The 24839-nt window shown below is 40.2% G+C and overlaps 1 protein-coding gene across 12 annotated transcripts in view; it reads right to left on the bottom strand.

Moving 5' to 3' along the window:
• The window catches only part of AGPAT3 (1-acylglycerol-3-phosphate O-acyltransferase 3), a 139338-nt gene that overhangs the window by 7196 nt on the left and 107303 nt on the right, over positions 1–24839 (bottom strand). For all 12 annotated transcript variants that reach the window (XM_007493211.3, XM_056797104.1, XM_056797108.1 and 9 more), the window contains 4 exons: positions 16572–16741; positions 11520–11681; positions 3460–3613; positions 2867–2969 (listed from right to left, as the gene is read on the bottom strand). In XM_007493211.3, the coding sequence (XP_007493273.1) occupies positions 2867–2969; positions 3460–3613; positions 11520–11681; positions 16572–16741 (589 nt within the window). The remainder of the gene's footprint in view (positions 1–2866; positions 2970–3459; positions 3614–11519; positions 11682–16571; positions 16742–24839) is intronic.

Raw genomic sequence — 24839 nt, 5'->3', positions numbered from 1 at the left:
GGAGTCTCTGCTTCTTCTGGTCGAGGTCTGAGCTGTGGCTCGAGGAGTCTCTGCTTCTTCCGGTCGAGGTCCGAGCCTTGGCTCGAGGAGTCTCTGCTTCTTCCGGTCGAGGTCCGAGCTGTGGCTCCAATGGAGTCTCTGCTTCTTCCGGTCGAGGTCCGAGCTGTGGCTCGAGGAGTCTCTGCTTCTTCTGGTCGAGGTCTGAGCTGTGGCTCCAATGGAGTCTCTGCTTCTTCTGGTCGAGGTCTGAGCTGTGGCTCGAGGAGTCTCTGCTTCTTCCGGTCGAGGTCCGAGCCTTGGCTCGAGGAGTCTCTGCTTCTTCTGGTCGAGGTCTGAGCTGTGGCTCGAGGAGTCTCTGCTTCTTCCGGTCGAGGTCCGAGCCGTGGCTCCAATGGAGTCTCTGCTTCTTCCGGTCGAGGTCCGAGCCGTGGCTCCAATGGAGTCTCTGCTTCTTCTGGTCGAGGTCTGAGCTGTGGCTCGAGGAGTCTCTGCTTCTTCCGGTCGAGGTCCGAGCCTTGGCTCGAGGAGTCTCTGCTTCTTCCGGTCGAGGTCCGAGCTGTGGCTCCAATGGAGTCTCTGCTTCTTCTGGTCGAGGTCTGAGCTGTGGCTCGAGGAGTCTCTGCTTCTTCCGGTCGAGGTCCGAGCCTTGGCTCGAGGAGTCTCTGCTTCTTCCGGTCGAGGTCCGAGCTGTGGCTCCAATGGAGTCTCTGCTTCTTCCGGTCGAGGTCCGAGCTGTGGCTCCAATGGAGTCTCTGCTTCTTCTGGTCGAGGTCTGAGCTGTGGCTCGAGGAGTCTCTGCTTCTTCCGGTCGAGGTCCGAGCCTTGGCTCGAGGAGTCTCTGCTTCTTCCGGTCGAGGTCCGAGCCTTGGCTCGAGGAGTCTCTGCTTCTTCCGGTCGAGGTCCGAGCCGTGGCTCCAATGGAGTCTCTGCTTCTTCCGGTCGAGGTCCGAGCTGTGGCTCCAATGGAGTCTCTGCTTCTTCCGGTCGAGGTCTGAGCTGTGGCTCCAATGGAGTCTCTGCTTCTTCTGGTCGAGGTCTGAGCTGTGGCTCGAGGAGTCTCTGCTTCTTCCGGTCGAGGTCTGAGCTGTGGCTCGAGGAGTCTCTGCTTCTTCCGGTCGAGGTCCGAGCCTTGGCTCGAGGAGTCTCTGCTTCTTCTGGTCGAGGTCTGAGCTGTGGCTTGAGGAGTCTCTGCTTCTTCTGGTCGAAGTATCACAGCAATCAGGTCCGACACTGACCAAACGATTTCTGCGTAAGGCGGCTTGATCAGCCAGGGACTAAAGACACGTATTTGGAACAGGAATTCCCGTCCTGCGACCCGATGGGAAGACTCTGCCCCCAGGAGAGGAGAACAAGGAGGACCACCGGCACAGCGTGCTCTTTACCGACAGTGTTCCCAGGCCGTTCCTAGAAGTCTCGCTCTCAGAGACGGATCTCTTCGGAAGATGATGGATCTCCTCCCTGCTATTTCTCCAGCGTCTACAATGGATTTCTGGGAGAGCCTGGCTAAGTGGTTCAAAAAGGAACCTCTTTGACCAGAGTTTACAAGATAATCACTCAGGATCCGACTAACTTCCATAGGTAGGTGCAGATTTAAATTTCATATTGAGAGACACACTGGGTTGCCCACACAGGAAACACCATCTCTAGCACCAGGACACAGACGGCACCTTGTGGAGGCAGGACGCAGCCTGTGCAGTAAACAAAACCTGAATACCTGGAAGTTGAGTCCAACGGCCAGAGAGGAGAGATTTGGTGGATACCAAGAGACGTTTGCCTCTCCGAAGTGGACAAAAGGCAGAAGCCTGGAGATATTTGAACGAGGAACAAGCATGGGGAAATCCAATTGGGCATTTGCGTGACTCAAGGTGAGGATTCTCATAGCTCAGGTAAAGGCCAAAAGGAGCTTCAAATGTGGGTTTGGAGAACTTACTCTGGAGTCTTGATTGGCTGAGTAAGTCAAAGAGATAGAAGAAAATGCTCCTGGCAGCATGTGAGGGGAAACCCTGAACCCGGAACAAAAGTTCTCCATCGGGGAGGCCCCCGGAGAGGTCTCCTGGGAAGTGTGGTACGAAGAGGGAGAGGAGCCCCAAGCAGGAGCTTCGACCTGCAGCCTGACCGCAAGAGCATCGTAAGAGGAATGCCATGGAGGCCTCTTCATCCTTCTTCTCATTTCTCAGTTTATCAAGGACTATTTAAGGACATTAAATCGCAGGATAGAGCATCACTCTCAGGCCGTTGTGTCATGTTTAATGAAGAGCTTCCAGGAAGTTTTATGGCATTACAGAGGCTGCCTACTGCACACACCGAGAACATGAAGGGGAAGAGGAAGCCACGGCTCAGGCTGGAGTCGGCGAGTCACCATCACATGGAACCAAAATCAAATCCAGTGTGTCAGTCGTCAGGGAATTGCTCGGCTTGGAGAGCTTCTCCCCTACAATTCGGCCTTTGTCTTAGGGGAGTGCAAGATGTAAGTGATAGAATGGTGAGCTCGGCGTGAGGCAGCAGAGGAAGTGAGCCGAGGTAAGGCAGGAGACCCAGGAGCTACAAAAGCCCCAAGAGAGAGCTGGCTCAGGCACGCGAGAAGACTAGAGGGAAAAGGGCAGACACACGTGGAGGGGGATTAGAGACTCAGGGGCTGCTCTCCTCTCCAGCTTTCTAGTCTGGCCTCTAAAGAGTTTGGGGAGGCTTTTTGTGGCCTCAACATTTTTCTGTGTATTTTCTTCAGTCTCTGCTTTTCATTTGCACCCAAATGCTGGCAAAGCTCTAAGGGGAAGGGAGGGGAGGGGAGGGGAGGAGAGGGGAGGGAAGGGAAGGGCAGGGAAGGGAAGGGAGGCCCCGAGCAGCCTGCAAGCTGGCGGACGCTCACCTCACGCACATATCCGCTTCGTACTTCTTTCCATAGAGGATCCCGAGTAATGACGGATTCTTGTTTCCTCTGAAATTGAGTGTTACATCATAGACTGCTGCGACTGTGGTAGGAAAGAAAGATCGAGTACATTGGCTGTGGCACGCTACAGAGGAAGCCGAAAGGGAAGCAAATACGTCCAAACAGGAGAGTCACCTGTTCCTCATGGATTTCCCCTTTTTAAATATCATTGAGATTTTTTCACACAAATTATTTTATGTGAACCCTGATGCCTGCCAGGCAGCTTGGCAAAGAGAATACAGAGCAAGCGCTGGGGTTGGGAAGACCTGGGTTCCAGTTTTGCTTCTGACACACTGGCTGCAAAACACCTCCTGGGGCTCTTGGCGGGTGACTCGAAGACTCTAGGTGGCGCAGAAGGGGTAGCCCTGCACGGGTGGAAGAAGTTCCTCATTGGGAGTTCCCTACACTAATGAAATCGCCAACCCCTACGCCTGGCAAAGAAACAGCCCTGTTATTCAGTGATCATCTGAGAAGAACAAGCCCGACAACCCTTGCATAACCGGAAGAATTGGCCAACAGGAACTTGTCCTTACCTGTTCCCCTGAGACACTGGACTGCAGTAGTGAAGCCTTTGGTTCTAGGCAACAAATGATATTTGAGTTTGGGTAATCCTTTGGATTCAGCCACTTCCATACTAATTTGATGCTTCTTCTCTGTAAATCGTGTTCCTTCACAATACAAAAGAAACTGGGACAGAGAACACACACAAGAAACCCAGTAAACACATCTCAGAAAATAACTTCCTGCATACACAGTTTTCCTCATTTGATTTTCAAAGATGTATTAGAAACTTATCTAAATTGTTAGAAAACTTAGAAATAAACTTATTAGAAATTTATCATTTTATTTTTCTCTTTCAAAAACTTTCTTATTGTTTGATCATTGCTCTGTTGGGGATCATGGCCTTATAGATATGCCTCATATATTCCTCATGTGTATTTTAAACATCAGATATGTTTTTCAGAGCTAATATATTTACTACAAGCATTTCCCCCCACCTATTTCTTGTTTTAATTTTCGAAATACCGTATACTTTTCTTGTGCAAGATTGTTTCATCATTGCATGATCAAATGCATCTATTTTCTATTCAATAATTTCTTTTACTTCAGTTCAATTCCACTCATATTTATTGAGCACCTTCTATCTACAAGGTGTTAGGTTAGGTATTAAGGATATGCAAAGAAAATAACAAAGCCGTCTTTCCCCTGAAGGAGTTTATGTTCGCTCTGAGTGTACAACATGTAGGTAAGAGCACTAACTTGGGACAGGGGGAGGTCAGGAAAGCTGGGTGGAAGATTTATCCCAAGTTTATCCTCAAGAAAGTAAAGGATACTAGTTGTGTGACCCTGGGCAAGTCACTTGACCCCCATTGCCTAGCCCTTACCACTCTTCTGCCTTGGAGCCAATATACAGTATTGACTCCAAGACGGAAGGTAAGGGTATAAAAAAAAAAAAGAAAGTCAAGGATTCTGAGAGGCAGAGATGAACACTCTAGGAATGGGGGAACGGACTGTGCAAAATGCAGGATAGAATATTAAGGTAGTGTGGCTGAAAGGCATGATTTGTGACAGAGAGTAGTACCGTGACAAACTGCTGAGAAGCAACAGGAAGCGAACCCCCAGAGGTTGTCAAGCAAGAGAGTGATAGAGCCTGGCTTGAGCCTTCATGACGTTATCTTGGAAGCTGAGTGTGAAATGGTGTGGAAAGGACTAAGAGCAATTAGAAGGTTATTCCAATAGTCTTGGAAAGACTGTATGAAAGCCTGAATTATTAGAGTAAAATGGGGAGTGTGGACAAGGGTGATTCAAAAAATTTCTTTTACCTCAAAATTTATGACCCTAAGAAATGAAAATTTAAGATATCTCTTAGGAAATGAACTTTCGTTCTGGTTATGTAAGTGGAATAAAAAAGCCTTCCATTGGTTAGTGGGAGGACCAGACTTAGAAATGCCACAGTTAAATCTGTGGCTTTCAGAAACATCAGTTCATTTCTTGAAAAATGTATTGAAAAATGTATCATAGTATTCATACGACATTAGACAGAATAGGGATTACAGATATCCACAAATGACTCCCAACCTCCTTTTATCAACAATTTCAAGCTTCTAACCCACCAAACTTTTCCTGAGGGATGCTACAAATCAGACACATGATATGGATGACCACTGAATAGAAAGGAAAATTGTTTTTTTTTTCTAATTATAAAGTCATTAAAAAAAGAGAAGTTCAGGGGGCAGCTGGGTAGCTCAGTGGATTAAGAGCCAGTCCTGGAGACGGGAGGTCCTAGGTTCAAATCTGGCCTCAGCCACTTCCTAGCTGTGTGACCCTGGGCAAGTCACTTAACCCCCATTGTCTAGCCCTTACCACTCTTCTGCCTTGGAGCCAATACACAGTATTGACTCCAAGATGGAAGGTAAGGGTTTAAAAAAAAAAAAGAGAAGTTCCCTGTGAAGAGTGATCTTAGCTGGGCTACTCGGTGGGTGATGCTGATCAATTATCTTTCTGAAGGGGAAAAAAAACTCCATAAAATGAGACATCTTAGTTTATCCATTTTCATACTGCTGATGCTTCTAGAACTGGACTGGAATGATAAAAATGTTGCAAGAAGAGGCACTTTTTCTTTCTAAGGAAAAGGCAAGTTCTTTTCTCCTTCTGTCCTGCCACATGCAGCACTAGGACTGGCTCTATGCCAGATTCAGGACATAAGCTAAGCAGAAAAGGCATGGGCCAAGTGTGATCTGATGCCCAAATAGTTTAGTTGGAAAACATCACACCAAGTTACACAAAAGCTTTTCTTATGTTGGTCTTTAGAAGATTATTGTTCACTTTTTATTCTTTAAACTTTGAAACCTTATAGTTTACAAAAATTATACATAAAACAAAAAAGCAAACAACTCTCTTTTCCCAATTGGGAGGGGCTTTGATTTTGCTTACTACAGATATGATTACCTTTTGTGATATATCTGAAAAGGTACAGTTTACCTTTTCGTTTACATCAGGATTTTTGTGCTTGTCATAGAATCTTGAATAACAAAAAATTTTATATCTCTAAGTAATAAAATTATGCTATTCAATAGATTTATTTCTACCACATGTAAAAGCTAAGATATTAAACTTTAAAATGCAAATGTTCTTTTTTAAAAGAAACCTTTACCTTCTGTCTTAGAAATGATACTAAATACCAATTTTAGGGCCGAAGAGCAGTATGGGTTAGGCAAATGGGGTTAAGTGACTTGTCCAAGGTCACATAGCTAGGACGTGTCTGAATCCAAATTTGAATACAGGTCCTTCCAACTCCAGGCCTGGCACTCTATTCACTGAAGCACAATTATTTTTAAGATCTTTTTTTATTATAAATCTTCAGGGGAAAAATGAATATTTAATGAAACAGAGGACCTTCAAACATTCCTGATGAAAAGAACAGAGCTGAACAGAAAATTTGACATTCAAATAGAAGATTCATGAGATACATAAAAAGGTAAATGAGAAAGAGAAAATTTAAGGTATTCAATAAGACTAAAGGGATTACATTCCTACATGGGAAGATACTATTTCTAACTCTCAAGAAATATAATACCATTAGGGAGTTAGAAGGAATAAACATAGACAGAGGGCATATGACTAAGTTCATTATGATAAGATGATATAAAAATCACAAAATTAAGGAGTGAGAAAGAGGAATGCACTGGGAGAAGGGAGGAAGGATAGAACGGGGTAAATAATCTCCCATCAGGTGCAAAAGAGTTATTACCGTAGAGGAGAAAATGCAGTGGGGGAAAGGGTGGCAGGCACCGCTTGAACCCTGCTCTCATTGAAACTGGGTCAAAGAAATAATAACATGCACATTTAGTTGGGCATAGAAATGTATCTCACTCTATAGACGGCTAAAAGAAGAGGGGGAGCTAATAGAAGGGAGGGCAAATTGGAAGAGAGGGTAGTGAGAAACAACATTTTGGGAGGAGAGAAAGAGTGAAAGGCAAAAAGATAGAGAGAAGGATAAACAGGATGGAGGGAAATACACAGTAATAATGGGAATAGGAACGGGATGAACTTCCTCATAAAATGGAGGCAGATAGCAGTGTGGATTAATAACCAGAATCCTACAAAAAGTGGTTTAACAGAAATATATTTGAAGTGCAAACACACACACACACACACACACAGTGTAAAGAGAAGGGGCTAGAGTAGAATCAATTATGCTTCAGCTGAAGTTTAAAAAAGCAGAAGTAGAAATCATGATTTCAGATAGAGCAAAAGCAAAATGAGATGTAATTAAAATAGAAAAGGAAGGAAACTACATCTTGTTACAAGGCACCATAGACAATGAAGTAATATCAATATTAAAATATGTACTAAATGGCCTGACATCCAAATTCCATTTTTTTTAAACCCGTTCCTTCCATCTTAGAATCAATACTGTATATTGGTTCCAAGGCAGAAGAGCAGTAAAGGGTAGTTAATGGGGGTTAAGTGACTTGCCCAGGGTCACACAGCTAGGAAGTGTCTGAGGCCAGATTTAAACCCAGGACCTCCTGTCTCTAGACCTGGCTCTCCATCCACTGAGCCACCCACCAGCTGCCTCTATCCAAATCCTTAAAGGAGAAGTTAAATGAGTTATAAGAAGGGAGAAACAGTAAAATTATACTATTCAGGGACTTCAACCTTCCCCTCTCAGAACTATGAATTTGACCAAAAATAAACAAAAAAGAAGTTAAGGAAGTTAAAAACCCCCAAAACAACCAAATTCAGAAAAGCAGAAATATTAAATGCAAATTTTTCAGACAATAATGCAATAAGTTACATTCAATAAGGGGCTATGGGTAGACGAGAAATTAATTGTGAACTAATTTAATCTAAAGGAATGGGTGCGTCAAAGAATATATCATAGAAGCAATCAATAATTTCATTAAAGAGAATGACAATGATGAGCAAAATACCAAAATTTATGGGATGCAGCCAGAGTAGTACTTAGGGGAAATGTTATCTCTTTAAATGGTTACATCAATAAAATAGAGAAAGAACAGATCAATAAATTGGGCATGCAACTAAAAACCAAACAAACTAGAAAAGGAATAAGTTAAAAATGTCTAATTAAACATCAAGTTGAAGAGCCTGAAAATTAAAGGAGAGATTAATAAAATTGAAAATAAGAAAACCACTAAACTAATAAATAAGAATAGGAGCTGGTTTTTTAATCAATAAAATAGTTAAAACACTCGGTCAATTTGATTTAAAAAAGAAAAAATCAAATTGCCAGTGTCAAAATGAAAAGAGTGAATTCATCACCAATGAAGAGGAAATTAAAGCAATTATTGTGAGCTATTTTACCCAATTATATGCCAATAAATTTGACAATCTAAGCAAAGCAGATGAATATCTACATAAATTGCCCAGAATAAGAGAAGTAGAAATAGAATGCTTAAATAACCCTATCTCAGAAAAAGAAATTGAACAAACCATGAAGGAGTTTCCTAAGGAAAAAATCCTTAGGGTCAGGTAGATTCTGATCAGACATTTAAAAAAATGAATTCATTCGATTTCTATATAGACTATTTGGAAAAATAGTCAAAGAAATAGTCCTACCAAAAAATATGAGCGGATACCAAAACCAGGAAGAGCAAAACCAGAAAGAAAACTATAGACCGTTTTCCTTAATGAATACCGATAATTTTAAAAATACAATACTAGAAATGAGGCTACAGCAACATATCACCAAGATCAGACACTACTACCAAGAGGGGTTTATACCAGGAATGCAGAACTGGTCAATATTAGGAAAACTATCATCACAATTGACCATATATACAAAAACAACAGAAATCATATAATTATCTCAATAGATACAGAAAAAGCTTTTGACAAAATACAACACTCATTCCCATTAAAAACACCAGAGAGCATAGGAATAAAAGGAGCTTTCCTTAAAATGCCAAGTAGCATATATCTAAAACCATTAGTAAGCATTTTCTGTAATGCGCCTAAGCTAAAAGCCTTCTCAATAACATCAGGAGTGAGGTAAGAATGGCCATGCATCACCCCTATTATTCAGTATTGTATTAGAAATGCTAGCTGTAGCAATAAGTCAAGGAAAAAGAAATCGAAGTGATAAACATAGGCAATGAAGGAATAAAATTATCACTCTCTGCAGAAGATATGGCATAGAGAATCGTAGAGAATTAAATAAAAAATTAGTTGAAATAATGAACAACTGTAGCAAAGTTGCAGGATTCAAAAAACTACATAAACCATTAGCATTTCTATACATTACCAACAAAGTCTAACAGGAAGATACAGAAAGAGAAATGCATTTAAAATAACTGTAGAGAACATATGATACATGGGGGTCTACCTACCAAATACACCCCTTGGAACTATATGTACACAATTATAAAACACTCTTCATAAAAATAAAGTCAGATCTAAGCAACTGGAACAATATAATAAAAATGACAATTCTACCCAAATTAATTTAATGATTCATTTCCATACCAATCAAACTACACGGAAATATTTCATAAAGCTAGAAAAAATAATATCAAAATTAATCTGGAAGAACAAAAAGTTAGAAATATCAAAGGAATTGATAAAAAAAAAATATGGTATGGTCTAGCCATACTAGTTCTCAAACTCAGAACTCAAAGTAGCAAACATCAAATCAATCTCGTACTGGCTAAGAAATAGAGTGGTAGCTCGGGGGAATAGATTAGGTACACAATACAGAGTGGTAAATGCCCACAGTAATCTAGATCCTTTGAAGGAAGCATTTGCTGTGTCAAAAACTCCTGGGAAAACTAGAAAACTGTGTGGCAGAAACTAGGTAGAGATCAACAGCTCACACCATACACTAAGATACCATCAAACTGGGTACGTGATCCAGACGTAAAGGATGACATCATTAGCAACTGAGGGGAGCATCAAATAATTTAACTGTCACATCTATGAATAAGAGAAACATTTATGACTAAATGAGATAAGAGAGTATTATAAGATGTAAAATGGATAATTTTATTACATTTACTAAATTATGAAGGTTTTGCACAAACAAAACTAATGCAACCAAAATTAATGGGAAAGCAGAAAGCAGGAAGAAGGGGAGAAGGTTATAAGTGTCTCTGATAAAGTCTTCTTTTCTCAAATATATAGAGAATTGAGTTACATTTTTAAGAATAGAAGTCATTCCCCAATTGATAAATGATCAAAGGATATAAACAGGCATTTTTCAAGTGAAGAAATCAAAGCTGTATATAATCATATGATTATATGCTCCAAATCACTATTGATTAGAGAAATGCAAATTAAGACAACTCTGAGGCACCACATCATACATATCAAACTGGCTAAGATGACAGAAAAGGAAACTGATATATATTAGAGAAGACTTGGGGCACTAATGCACTATTGGTGGAGTTGTGAACTGATCCAACTATATGGAGAACAATTTGGAACGATGGCCAAAGTGCTATAAAATTGTGCCTACCCTTTGAGCCAGCCATACCACTACTAAGACTGTATTTCAAAGAGATAAGTAAAAAAGGAAAAGGACCCATTCCTATGAAGATATTTATAGCGGTTCTTTTTTATGGTGGTAAACAACTAGATATTACGGGGATACCCATCAATTGGGGAAGAGCTGAGAGGTATACGATTGTAATGAAATACTACTGTGCTGTAAGAAGTGACGAATAGGATAGTTTTAGAAAACCTGGAAAGGCTCATAGGAAGTGATACAAAGTGAAATGAACAAAATCAGGAGAACATGGCACATTTTTTTAACCCTCACCTTCTGTCTTGGAGCCAGTACTGTGTATTGGTTCCAAGGCAGAAGAGTGGTCAGGGCTAGGCCATGGGGGTTAAGTGACTTGCCCAGGGTCACCCAGCTGGGAAGTGTCTGAGGCCAGATTTGAACCCAGGACTTCTTGCCTCAAGGCTTGGCTCTCAATCTACTGAGCTATCCAGCTGCCCCCAGAACATTGTACATTTTAACAACAATACTATAAGATGATCAACTGTGAATGACTTAGATATTTTGAGCAATAAAGTGATCCAAGAAACTCCAACGGTCTCATGATGAAAAATGCTATTCATCTCCAGAGAAAGAACTGATGGAATCTGAATATAGACCAAAGCATTTCATTTTCACTTTATTTTCTTCATATTTTTCTTTATATATATCTTCTTCCACAACACAGGGAATATGAACATGTTTTGCATGGTAATAAACAGTAGCAAATTGCTTAATGTCTCAGGGATGGGAGAGGAGAGGGAGGTAAGAGAGAATTTGGAACTCAAAATGTTAGAAAATTAATGTTAATAATGGCTTTTACATGTAACCAGGAAAACATTTAAAAAAAAAGACCTTCACTCTATTGCAAATATGAATAAAATGAAATAGTTTTTAAACAATGGTACATGTATAACCCAGGTTAATTACTTGTCAGCTCTGGGAGGGGGGAGCAAAGAGGGGTGAGAAAAATCATGAATCATGTAACCATGGAAAAATATTCTAAATTAAAAAAAAATTTTTTTTAAACCTTGTTTTCTAACTTCATCAAGCAGTTAGCTGATGTGGAATTATGAACTCTGCAGCACTTACCCACATGTACTCAGGATAGTCCGACAAACTTTTTAATCCTTGAATAACAGTATTCCTGTCTTCTTCCCATTTTCTTTTGCAGAAAACAATCTCTAGAAAATACCACGTCCAGCCAATAAGGGGCACATAAAGCAGTTCTTTCTTTGCCAGTACTTTAGAGCTCTATAGATAGAAAAAGGAGAAAAATGTACATACATTAGCAAAATCAGAAAAATTCAATGTTGAGGTAGGGAGAAATTCAGTTAGGATTGCCTTAACACAATCTGAAATCTAGTGTGTCTAATAATTTTACAATATTGGAAAGCAATAATTTCTTTAAGCCTCAGTTTCTTCACTTGCAAAATGAGGATACTATTGGTCTACCAACTATATTGATATATTTAAAAAACATTTTTATAACTGAATTTCAATGTAACTGACGTCCTTTATAATTGTTTCTTTTTTAGTTTTGAAAACATTATTGTGAGGAGTCCATTTGGTTCATCAGACTGAGTCCATGACATAAAAAATAGTTAAGAATCCTTCCTTCAGAATCATCAGTGATGATTGATCATTAATTGTAACCTGACCGCTGGAAAGACAGTAAACTGCTGCCATGATCCATGCATAGCTTGGTTCGTAGGAGAACCAGGAGTTGTGGTGAGAGACGGTCACCCCTCTACTTCCCTTGCAGTCAATCTGCTTCCAAACTTTTCAAAGATGTCACCATTAATCAAGTTCTAGAAACCCCCACGAGACTTTGGAGAAATAAAAAAAAAACAACTTCTTTACAAATAGTTTGAGGATCCATGAATTAGACCTTAAGTTTGGAAAGAACTTTATAATACAAAGCTCTGATATTTCCAATTTGTGTCAAATGTCAACTGTCAAGTGGGGAAAAGGGCAAGGATTACAGAAGGTGGAGACCTAATTCTATTATAATAAACTCCAGGGGATTTGCCAGCCTATCCTCTGGCAAGATATTTATCGGGGCCCTTTATCATCATATGACCACCTAATCAAGATGGGCAAATTCTATTCTATTTAGATTAGAATGATCAATGTGATACACAATGCCCTTCAACTTTCCCTCCTTTGCTCTTCAAGAATGCCCTGTATTCTTTTTATTTAAAAAGGGGGGGAAGGGTAGCTTAGGAATTTACCTTAAGCAAAACAAATTCTAAAGATACAAAACATATTTATAGCACCTATATTTGTGTTGGCAAAGAAATGGAACTGTGTGGATGTCATCAACTGGTGAATTGCTGAATAAATTATGGCATATGAATGTGGAAAAAAAAAGAATGCCCTGTATTTTCATCCCTTTCTTTCCCTTCTTTTCCATTTTGGCAAATATGTGGTTCTTCTCTTTGCCCGAGTCCTTGATTCTATACATTACTACTTTGCTCCAAGATGCTACTCCATCAAAGTACTTGGGGACCACAGAGACTCCTGCATTTGATGCACATAGGTGTGGTTTAAAGTAATTAACTGTGGAAGTACCAAATGATTTCAGCTTTTAAAAAAACCACATTTATTATGCACTTACCGCGTCCTAGACATTATGCTGTGTTCTGAGTATACAAAGGACAAAAAGAGTCACTCCCCTCAAAGCGTTCACTTTTGAATGGGGAACACAACATGCAAATAATTAGGTATATACAAGATATACACAAAGTGGATGGAAAACAATCTCAGAGGAAAAGGAATCTGTGAGAACCAAGAAAAGCTTCTTCAAGAATATGGGCTTTGGGAGATAATAAGGAAAAATACTTGTACAAAATTATTTATAGCTACACTCTTTCTGGTGGCAAATAATTTTAGAAGGGGGGGGGTCAGCTGGGTGGCTCAGTGGATTGAGAGTCAAGCCTAGAGATGGGAGGTCCTGGGTTCAAATCTGGCCTGAAACACTTCCCAGCTGTGTGACCCTGGGCAAGTCACTTAACCCCCATTGCCTAATCATTACTCTTCTTCTGCCTTAGATCTAATACACAGTATTGATTCTAAGACAGAAGGTAAGAGTTTAAAAAAAATTGAAAAATGAGGGAATGTCCCTTGATTGGGGAATGGCTGAGCAAATTGTGGTATCTGTTGGTGATAGAATACTATTGTGCTGAGAGGAATAATGAACTGGAGGGATTCCACGTGAACTGGAACAATCTCCAGGAAGTGATGCAGAGTGAGAGGAGCAGAACCAGAGAACATTGTGCAGAGACGGATACACTGTGGTACAATACTAGTACTACTAGCAGCAATGCAATGATCCAGGACAATCCATAGGGCCTTATGAGAAAGAATGCTGTTCACATCCAGAGAAAGAACTGTGGGATCAGAAATGCAGAAGAAAACTATACAATCGATCATGTGGTTCGATGGAGATATGATTGGGGTTTGGGCATTAAAAGATCACTATTGCAAATATGAATCACATGGAAGTAGGTTTTGATCAATAATACATGTATAACCCAGTGGAATTGCTTGTCCTCTTTGGGAGGGGGAATGGAAGAGGGGAGGGAAAGAGCATGAATCATATAACCATGGAAAAATATTCTAAATAAATAAAATTAAAAAAAAAAAGAATATGGGGCTTCGGGCTGATTCTTAAAGGAAGCCAGAGAAACTAAGAGATCAATCAGGGGAGGAACAAAAGCTTTCCAGTTGTGGAGGATAGTCAGGAAAAATGCAAGGAGATGGGAAATAAATTGTTAGCTAAAAGGAACAGTAAATAGGCTAGTGAAACTGGATTGTAGCATATAGGGAGGGAGTAAAATATAAGAAGAATGGAAAAGATAGGACAGAGCCAGGCTATAAAGAGTTTTACATGCCAAACAGGATTTTATAGTTGATCCTGGAGGTAATAGGGAACTAAAGACCGAATTCAGTAAGGTAGTGACATATGGTCCAAACTACTCTTTAGAAAAATCACTGGCAGATAAATGGAGGATGTATTGGAGTGGAAAGAGTTTGAAGAAGGGAGAACAAATAAAAGACGATGCTATAGTCCACATGAGATGTGACAACGGAGTGGACTAAGGTAATGGCTGGTGGTAAATTAATTCCAAAAAACTTTGCCAGAACCTTAAAGTAGAAGCATTTCCATTTTTTTTTTGTTTTTGATTCTCCATGGACTAGCACAGTGCTTTGTATGCAATAGACTTTTAAAATAAATACTTGTTAAATTCATTCATTTACTCATATCCATAGTTTCATTCAAGGTTTGGTCCAAAGTACTACTTGCTTTGGGAAGCTCTTCTTAATTTCCTTAATTGATAATGTTTTCTCATTCCTCAAATGATCTTGTATTTATCTGTGTAATGATGGATCTTCTCCCCTCTCGAGTGAAATGCAAGTTCTTTGAGGGTAAGAACTGGTCTTCATTCAGTCATGGTATTCCCCGTGCATAGCACAATACTTTCCACATAATAAGCACTCAATAAACATTTACAGGATCAAGGGACCTCTCACTATGACTTCCCTTCCTATCATATGCACTGCAGACAAACTGGCCTATCCATTGTCCTCATACTTTTCCATCTCTAAGCCTTGGCTCACTGTAATTTGCTTCTTCCCCAATCTCTCCCCAACAAATTTGCCTGCTCAAATTATACTCATTATATGGAACTCCAGCGTTCCCTCTTCCCTAAAGTTATTCTCTAGTTCTCCACTTGGGGTCTTTATAATACTTACAGCACAATGTTATACTCCTCACGTTCATTTTTGGGTCATTGCATCTCCCTGCTTATCTCAAATGTTGCATCGCCAACTGCCTTTCCGACATCCCCAATTGGATATTCGGTAGACAGGTTTTCCTTCTATAATACTTCACGTGGCACTCTCCTCGGATCCAGAGATTTAATTACCATCTCTGCGTTGATAATTCTCAATTAACCCGTCTGCCACAACCTCTCTGCTGATCTCCAACTGCCTTGTAGATGTCTTAACCCCAGGAAGTCTTCGTTATCTTTCCCCCTCAAGACTCCCCACTTCTGTCTCCCCCATGTCCACAGAGAGCAATACCTGTCCCTCGGGTTCACAACTGAGGAGCTACTTGGAGTCTCTCGCCTCTGCCATATCCGAGCGGTTGCTAAGGCTTATTGATTTCACGGCTGCAGTATCTCTTTAATTTGCCCATTCTTTCCACTACTCTAGTGTAAGCCCTCATTATCTCTTGTCTTTATCCTGAGGGCTTAGCACAGTGCCAGGCATACAGTAGGCACCTAATAAATACTTTGTGATTGCTAGTTTACTAAAGTACAAACTCTTTAGAAACAGCAACTCATGTTTTATTTCTTTCCTGTGCTTAATATAGTATTATGTATGTGAGGCTCTTAACAAATGTTCATTGAATAAATGAATTAACCGAGGAGCTACTAGTCTTTCCTATTTCAACAGAAGTCAAGAGCTGCAGTAGAATGTCTACCAAGCAGCTCTATGGGAACAGAACTTGGGGTAACGTGAAAAATAAGGGTGATAATTTCATTAAGGATAATTTAAAACAAAGGTAAATGTTAATCTATGAATTTGTGCATTAGTTATAAAGTAGCATCAGAAAAGTTATCGTTAATACCACATTCAACTCAATAATATGTCTGCTTCCTGTATTCTGAGAATGAAGGGAATAAATATTAAAAGAGAAAACTAAAGTACGCTTAGGACAGTGCTGCATTTAATTCAGTGTCAAGGCAGACAGAGTAATGGATTTAAAGTCTGGAAGTTCTGGGCTCAGACACTTACTAGCTCGGTAATTCCTGGGCAATTTACTTAAATCTCTCTCAAACTAATTTTCCTCATCTAAAAAATAGGAAAAATAAAAGTACTTAATCAGATAAACATTTAACATATGTATTTTGCAAACCTTAAAGTGGTATATAAATATTAGCTACTATCATCAATATCACAATTATAAGTTTTCTTACCTGCTTCCTGTCTTCTGAGAATGAGGGAAATAAGAATTAAAGGAGAGAACCTATAGAATTTGGAGGATTTCTCAGTAACAGACACTTTATTTATTGCTCACTTTAATTAAATGATTTTTGGAACATCTTTTCCTGGTTCAGTTTTTAAGCTACTCACCCCCAACACACCAAATCGTTCACACATGGTCCAGCCACATAGGAAGTCAATTTCAAAGTTGTGATTAAGGATGATGACCACATGCTCTTTTCCAAATTTTTTTATCGTTTCCTGATCAGTGAATAAAGTACATTCTGTGCCTGACCACCATTCCAGAAGCATGACTAACTCTAGAGAATATAAAGGAAAGAAAGGTCATTAATACAGTCATAATTGAATTATAAACAGTCTTTGTACTTGACTTCTTTGCTCTATCAGATTATGGCCGCTATCTCTTTAGAGCAGGGACTCTTAACCCGGAATATCTCTCCTCCTCCTGCCCTGGCAGTCAGGTAAACCCACCGCTTAATTTTTAGTAGATTCTCTAGAGTTCCGTAAAATAGGCTATCTTTAACAAAAAAGTAACACAGGAGGACCTCATTTTACACAACCAATATGTTACAAGATCCTTCATATAAGTTGAAAATCTTACATAATAGTGAACTCCATTATTAAATATTTCTTCTATGAACATACAAAGGCCATTTATGCCTTTTCTTAGGCTTGTCAGAGCTCTTGTACTTTGGGCCATTACTAATAACTACGTAACATTAATGAAACAAATTGAAGCACTGCTCTGACATGGACACGACTTGTTACAAGCGAGAACTCTGATAGGGTAGCTAATGTTTCTTGCAAAACACTGTAAGGACACATAATAATGCTTTTGAGTAAGAATGAGTGTGACTGGGTGAACGGTTGCAAGATGTTTCAGTGCTTGGAGAAATGGTGTGGATTTGGTACACAATGAAAATTTCATTTTATGCATTTTTCTGTATTTTTTATTGCCAGTCACATATACCTGAATTTGTGTGTACTGAGTTTGCATAAAATAAGAAACGGCTATAATTTTATTTCTTCTTTGTTTATGTTATTCCCTGAATTTCTGATCATAATGCCATTACATTTTTAGCACTCGATTAAATAGTTATTGAGACAGTAGATAGCTTTGCTTTTCCCCTGATTAGGACTCTAGTTTAAAGACATTACATACAAGGCTGGCTCTTGGTTTTAGATATGTACTACTTGTTAAGGAAAGGTTCAGTGAATGTTTTCATTGAATTTTTATGTTCTCAAACAGAAATACATGTATGTTATCAAAATCTCTTTATGAGAGATCATAAGGAAAAAGACTTGTACAAGAACATTCATAGCTGCGTGCTTTGTGGTGGCCAAAAATTGGAAAATGAGGGGATGCCCTTCAATTAGAGAATGGCTGAACACACTGTGGTATATGTTGGTGATGGAATACTATTGAGCAAAGGAATAATAAAGTGGAGGGATTCCATGTGAACTGGAATGACCTCCAGGAAATGATGCAGAGTGAGAGGAGCAGAACCAGGAGAACATTGTACACAGAGACTGATACATTGTAGCACAATTGAATGTAACTGACTTCTCCGTTAGTGGCAATGCAGTGATCCTGAACATTCTGCAGGGATCTAGGAGAAAAAACATCATCCACAAGCAGAGGAAGAACTGTGGGAGCAGAAACACAGAAGAAAAACAACTGCTTGATCACATGAGTTGATGGGGACATGACTGGGGATGTAGATGCTAAAGGATCACCCCAGTGCAAATATCAATAATATGGAAATAGGTCTTGATCAATGACACATGCAAAATCCAGTGAAATTGCTTGTTATCTATGGGAGGGGGTGGGAAGAGGGGAGAGAAAGAATATGAATCCTGTAACCATGGAAAAGTATTCTAAATTAATTAAGTAAATAAACTTTTAAAAATCTCTTTATGTATCTACTGATATTATCAGATATGATTTGTTAGGTTTATTTTTTTTTTAATCCTTACCTTCTGTCTTAGAACCAATAATGTGTAAGGCTAGGCAATGGGGATCAAGTGACTTGCCGAGGGTCACACAGCTAGGAAGTGGCTGAGGTCACATTTGAACCCAGGACCTCCCGTCTCTAGGCCTGAATCTCAATCCAGTGAGCTACCCTGCTGCCCCCAGTTTGTTTGTTTTTTTATAGTATGGTTTCAAACTGCCTTTTGCTTAAAAAAATTTGAAAAGCCTAGAATTCTAGAGCATAAGTTGCTAAGCAGGGGTTCTTAATCTGGGTCTGTGATTCTGTATTTTTGTTTCACTGATAACTGTCTTTCAAAAGAATTGATTTCTTTTGTCATCTCATATATTTTATTTTTGTATATTGAAAAACATTATGTGAGAAGGCATTCGTGACATCTAGATAACACATTTACCTCCTGTGGCAGAAGAGGTAGCCCTCGCCTCCTAGTAGAGGCTGACTGTAGGGTGGTGTCCAGAGAGGTGGATGGGTATCAGTGATAGGGCCCACTAGTGACAGAAGCGCAGAGAACTGATTCCTTTGGCAGCCCATTTTCCAACGACTGGGTGCCTTTCTTGTGGGTGAGTCTATCTTTGGAGAGTTCTTAGTAAGGCTGGAGAAGGCGGTGGGTTCTCCAGTGAACTTCAGTTCTTATTGAAATGAGGACAATTATCAAAGACAAAGAGGCAGCGTGTGCCTTATCCGACACTGATGACATACGGATAAATTGGAGACGTGGGGCATGAGAAGAGTGTTGGAAGCCTAATGGTTTTAAGTCAGGCTTCCATAACTTGTTTGAATCCAAGATAAACTAGGAAATACAAGTTATGGCTCAGAGAGATCTGAAGAACTTTAAAAAAAAACTAAATTCATTTAAAACTTCAAACATCAAAAAATGCATGGCTATAGACACACATAGTATTTTCATTTGATCCGGTTTGCTTCTTAAAAGAAAAAAATATCCATTTTGAATGATATCATTTAATTATTGTTTTACTTTTAAATTGTTTTAGGCCTATATGTTTCCCCATGAACGCAGCCTTCTGCCTGCTCCTAGTAAGCAATACTATGTAAAAATATTTTTAAAGGAAAAAAAGGATGGGAAAAACGCCAGCCAAACCAATCAATTCATCCTATTCACCTGACGATACTTTGGCCACCGTCTACCATTTGGATTGGAATAGGGGCAGCAGGCCCTTCCAGGAGCCTAGGGAAATGTGACAAGGGCCGAGCTCCTGGGCTGTGTGAGTGCAGTAGAACGGCCTGCTCTGGAACCAGAACGGGCAGATGTGGCAATGACTGGCCAAGGGAGAAGGGCGAGAGAGCAAAGGTGAGGACGGTGCCTAGACGCCCCTGGAAGGATGCCCGGACAGGCATCACCGCCTGGAAGCGTTCCTTGGCGAACCGAGGACCTCAGAAGAGCAGTGGGCTCGGGTGGGCAGCGAGGGGGCAGAAATCCATGAGTTTTGCTTTGAAAACGCTGTCAGTATAAGCAGTGTGAAATGTCCAATAGACAGGCGTGGAACTAAGCAGGTCTGGAACTCGAGAGAGATTAAGCCCATCTACAGACCTGGGGATCATTGTCGATAGGCCAACTGAAGCCATGCAAAGCCAGTAAAAGGACTTAGAGTGTAGAGAAACAAGTAAAAAGCATCTTCAGGCACGTGCGCGTGCACACACACACACACGCACGCACACACACAGTCACGTGTACACACACACACGCACGCACGCACACACATGCACAGTTAGAGATGTGATAGAGATCCAGTAACGGAGACCAAGGAGGATAGGTAAGAGGAGAATAAAGAGAGGCTCTGCGCGCGTCAGAACGGAGAGCATCAAGAGGGGAAAGTGGCTAATAGCAAATGCTGCAGAGTCGAGATGAAGAGGTGAAGAGGGCTATGATTCTAGGAAGGAGGGATTCGCCGTTCAAAGTCCTGAGACAGGATATGGAATGCTACATGGAAGGAGCTTGGCAGAAGCACGGGGCATAAACTGAGGGGTATTAAATGGCAAACAGGAGTTCGTGTTTCATCCTAAAGGCAATGAAGAGCTATTGAAGTTTCTTGAGCAGGGATGCCCGGAGGTGGTGACACGGTTAGGTCTGAACTTCTGGAATACCATCGTGCAGCTTTGTGAAGACTGGTTTGGAAGGGATTCAAGGAGATCCATTAAGAGGCTTCTTTTAAAGGGAAAAAGGAGAAAAAGCAACTCTGGTTTGCTTTGGGTGATTGTGGGGAGAGTGGATCCAGGGATGGAGGAGGTGGCTGAGAAGGAAGAGTTGGATAGGGCTCTTCCACAGAAATGGATTAATTAGGAGGGGATTTGCACCTAAAAGCAATAGAATTTATTTAGGGAAAAACATGGAAGGCCGGGTGCCCGAGATGGGGTGCCCCCTGATTATTTACATATTCATTCAACAGCACAATGATGAGGCAAGTCCAAGGCTGGGATTCTGAATGACTCGTCTGGGCAAGCTTTGTCAGAAGTTAAGTGGAGAATCTGGTGGAACGCTTCTGAGATGGGCTGGTGCGGGGATGAAATAATACTTTGGGGATATACAAATTGCTAGGTGTAGAAATGAAAGGAAATAGAGGGCTAAGGCAGAGGAAAACGTTATATGATAGATAGGACAGCTTAGATGATTAGAGACCAATTTAATGCGAGATGAGACGATACAGGAAGGATTCTGACTGTGGCTACCCTATTTCTGAAGTGGCCTGACTTGGAAGAAGGTAATGAGTTCATGGATACTAGACCAGAACCTCTGGGTCCCCAAGGAAGGGAAGGAGCTAACATATATGAGTTTAAGGTGAGTGACAGAACAATTTTTCAAAACTCAGGAATGGTTTTGATGGTCAGATTTAAGCAGACTAATTGTTTCACTATTATAAGTGTATCAGAGAGAGCCCCAAATCTCCTCTTTTGGGGGGTCCCTAAGAAGGGAGGAGGAAGAGAGACCTAAGACATGGTCTCAAGTGAGTTGTACTAGCCTGCTCACTTGAAATGAGGGAACAGATCCTGCTGGAAACAGTGGATTCCTGCACCGGCTAGGTCAAGGCAGCACCAGCAGGGAAGGATGATGTATCGACGACTACTCAAACGTTGGTACCTTTGGTCAGTGTCTCCCATACTGGGCTGGACCAGTGGTCAGGATCTTACCACAAAAGTAATGAAAGAACTTTCATAAATCCTGGAAGTAAATAGGTAGCTTCATGTGACCTATCATCCTATATCATCTATATCATCTCAGCAGTTTGAGCACATAAACATCCTAAAGATTGAGCACCACAAAGAGAATCCATTCTAGACTTCAACAGAATCCATGTATGGAGATTAGCACGAGGTCCATACATGGTTGGATCGCATAAATATGTCACTTAAGCATTTGGAAGGAGAATGGGTTATGCGCCAATAGCTTCTATATGTCCCCTCTCAGTTCTAAGTTGGAGAGTTCCTATGGCAGGTGCAAAGGTTTATAATCTACTAATGCCTAATGGGAGAGCTTGATTTCTACATCCTGTGGCAGTTGAAAGAGCAATCATTTCTCCATATCTTGGCCAAAGTCAAAATATGGATTGATTTTTCTAGACTGGTTCATACATCACAGTATGAAGATACACTGCTGGAGAAGGTTTTTAAAAAGAATTTGTGACCAAACAAGAGAGAGAGAACATTAAAAGATATAAAATGAATAATTTTGATTCTATTAAATTAAAAAGGTTTTATACAAACAAAACCAATGCAACCACGATTAGAAGGGAAGCAACAAATTGGGGAAAAATTTTTATTACAAATTTTTCTCATAAAGGTCTCATTTCTCAAATATATACGAAGTCAAATTTATAAGAATCCAAGTCATTCCCCAATTGATAAATGGACAAGGATATGAACAGGTAGTTTTCAGATAAAGAAATCAAAGCTATAAATAATCATATGAAAAATTGTTCTAAATCCCTCTTGATTAGAGAAATGCAAATTAAAATAACTCTGAGGTACCACCTCATACATATCAGATTGGCCAGGATACAGTAAAGGAAAATAACAAATGTTGAAGGGAATGTGGCAAAATTGGGATCCCAGTGCATTGCTTGTGCAGTTGTGAATTGATCCAATCATTCTGGAGGGCAATTTGAAATTACATCTAAAGGGTTATAAAAGAATGCATACCTTTTGGTGCAGTAATACTACTACTATGTATTTATTGCAAAGAGATTTAAAAAATGGGAAGGGACGTTTTTGTGCAAAAATATTTATAGCCTTGATTTTTGTGGTGGCAAGGAATTGGAAACTAAAGGTATGTCCCTCAATTGAGGAATGGCTGAACAAACCGTGATTATGATGGTGATGGAATGTGCTTGTGCTATAAGGAATGATGAACAGAATGATTTCAGAAAGAACTGAAAAGACCTACATGAACTGATGCAGAGAGAAATAAGCAGAACCAGAGAACATTATACATAGTAACTGTAATATTGTGGAATAAGCAAAGGTGATAGACTTTGCTACTAACAGCAGTACGATAATCTAGGACAATTCTGAGGGCTTATGAAAAAGAATGCTATCCACTTCCAGAGAAAGAACTGTGGGAGGAGGAATACAGATGAAAACATGATTTATCACTTGTTTATTTGGGTATGTGTTTTGGAGTTGGATTTTATAAGATTATTCACTTATAAAAACGAATAATATGAAAATGTGTTGCATGATAAAACATGTATAACCCAGAACAAAAATAAAAAATAAAAAATGAAAAAAATTCACTATAACCAAGTTTTTAAAAATTTCATATGGAACGCTAGGAAATGAGGTTTCTGGGATACCAGGATGACTAGGAATAGGAAGTTTATGATTTTATGCAAGTGTTTTTGCTTTCTCTCTTGTTTTAAGTCTACATGGCATGGTGAATAATACTGAGTTTTGTAATCATGCAAAGAGGAATCATTGCAGTCCTGGGTCATGTAGGATTCATACAGAGAAGGAAAAGGAAAGTATTTATATTAACAGATTAATTGAATAAAAACTGGAGGATTATAAGAATAAGATGAATATTGCCTTAGGCATATAGAGATTTTTAGTACTCCAAAAGGATGAGTCATAAACCTCAAAGGAAAGGAGGGTCTTCATTGTGAAACAGGATGAACGAAGACAAAAGTATAGTGTATACTATTTGTCTTTCCTGCCAGTTTTTAGGGAAATTTAATTTTAAAGATAATATTTTAATTTCTTTAAACCCTCACCTTCCATTTAAAAATCAATACTGTGTATTGGTTCTAAGGCAGAATAGTTTGTAAGGGCTAGGCAATGGGGGTAAGTGACTTGCCCAGGGTCACACAGCTGGGAAGTGTCTGAGGCCAGATTTGAACCTAGGATCTCCCATCTCTAGACCTGGCTCTCAATTCCCTAAGCTACCAAGCCACCCCCACCGTCCCCAAGAATAATATTTTAAAAGTGATATTCCAATCACTAGCTAGAAATGGCTTTGGAAATTTGACACTCTCGCTTAGTGGTTGTCCTAGAGCAGCGTTGGTAAAGTATTGGCAAGTGTGCCAAGCTGGCACTGGGGAGCTGCCTGTTCCCCCTCTTCCCAGAGCTCAAGGGCATTTTTTGCATGCTCTCTCTGCTCTCTGGGGTAATGCAGGGGGCTCATAGGCAGCTTGAAGTTGCAGTTTGGGCATGCAAACTTGAAAACCTTTGCCAACACTAACCTAGAGTGATGAATAAAATTATGCCACAAGAAACCTTCCCTAATCCCTCTAAATTCCATTGATTTCCTTCCTTTAATTATTTCCTATTTATTACAGATAGGGCTTCCTTGGCATTTTGACTCCCCTATTGGATGGTAAATGAGTCCAGGGAAGGACTATTTTGCTTCTTTTTGTATCCCCAGCACTCAGGACAGTGCTTGGGGCATAGGAGGCACTAAGTAGATGTTTACAGTTGCTCTGGGCACCCTAGAAGAGCAGCTATAGTGGAGAGGGCTGAGAGCTAACCAGGGAGTGAGTCAACAAAAAGAGATCAGATAGGTGCAATCAGAGAATGAGGCGGGCTGGCATGTACCAAACTGAAAAACACCAAGACCAATGAAGTAGCGTAAATGTAAGGAACAAAGGGGCGTTCCATGACGTCAGAGAACTATGAACTATGGGAGAAGAAGGCATGAGGTTACACTGGGCAACAATAGGATTCCCAAACACTACAAACGCGCCAAAGCATTAAGAAGAACAAAAGGCCAGAGAGAAAGGGAAGGTGTGCACTGCAGGGCACTTTTCTGTCTCTGATCTATGCGCAGAACTTCACTGGCCTCAGCTCTCCTTATTATCACACATTATGCAGTTCTCAGGGGAAATGAGCATCACGTGGACCTTACGTCCAAGGAAGGGATGCTCAGACCGTATAAATAACAAGTTCTGAGTTCCCAGGA

Source organism: Monodelphis domestica, chromosome 4 (assembly GCF_027887165.1).
Source record: "Monodelphis domestica isolate mMonDom1 chromosome 4, mMonDom1.pri, whole genome shotgun sequence".
Taxonomy (NCBI): Eukaryota; Metazoa; Chordata; class Mammalia; order Didelphimorphia; family Didelphidae; genus Monodelphis; species Monodelphis domestica.
Note: the sequence above shows the minus strand (reverse complement) of the source record. Positions and strands in the feature narration are given on the sequence as shown.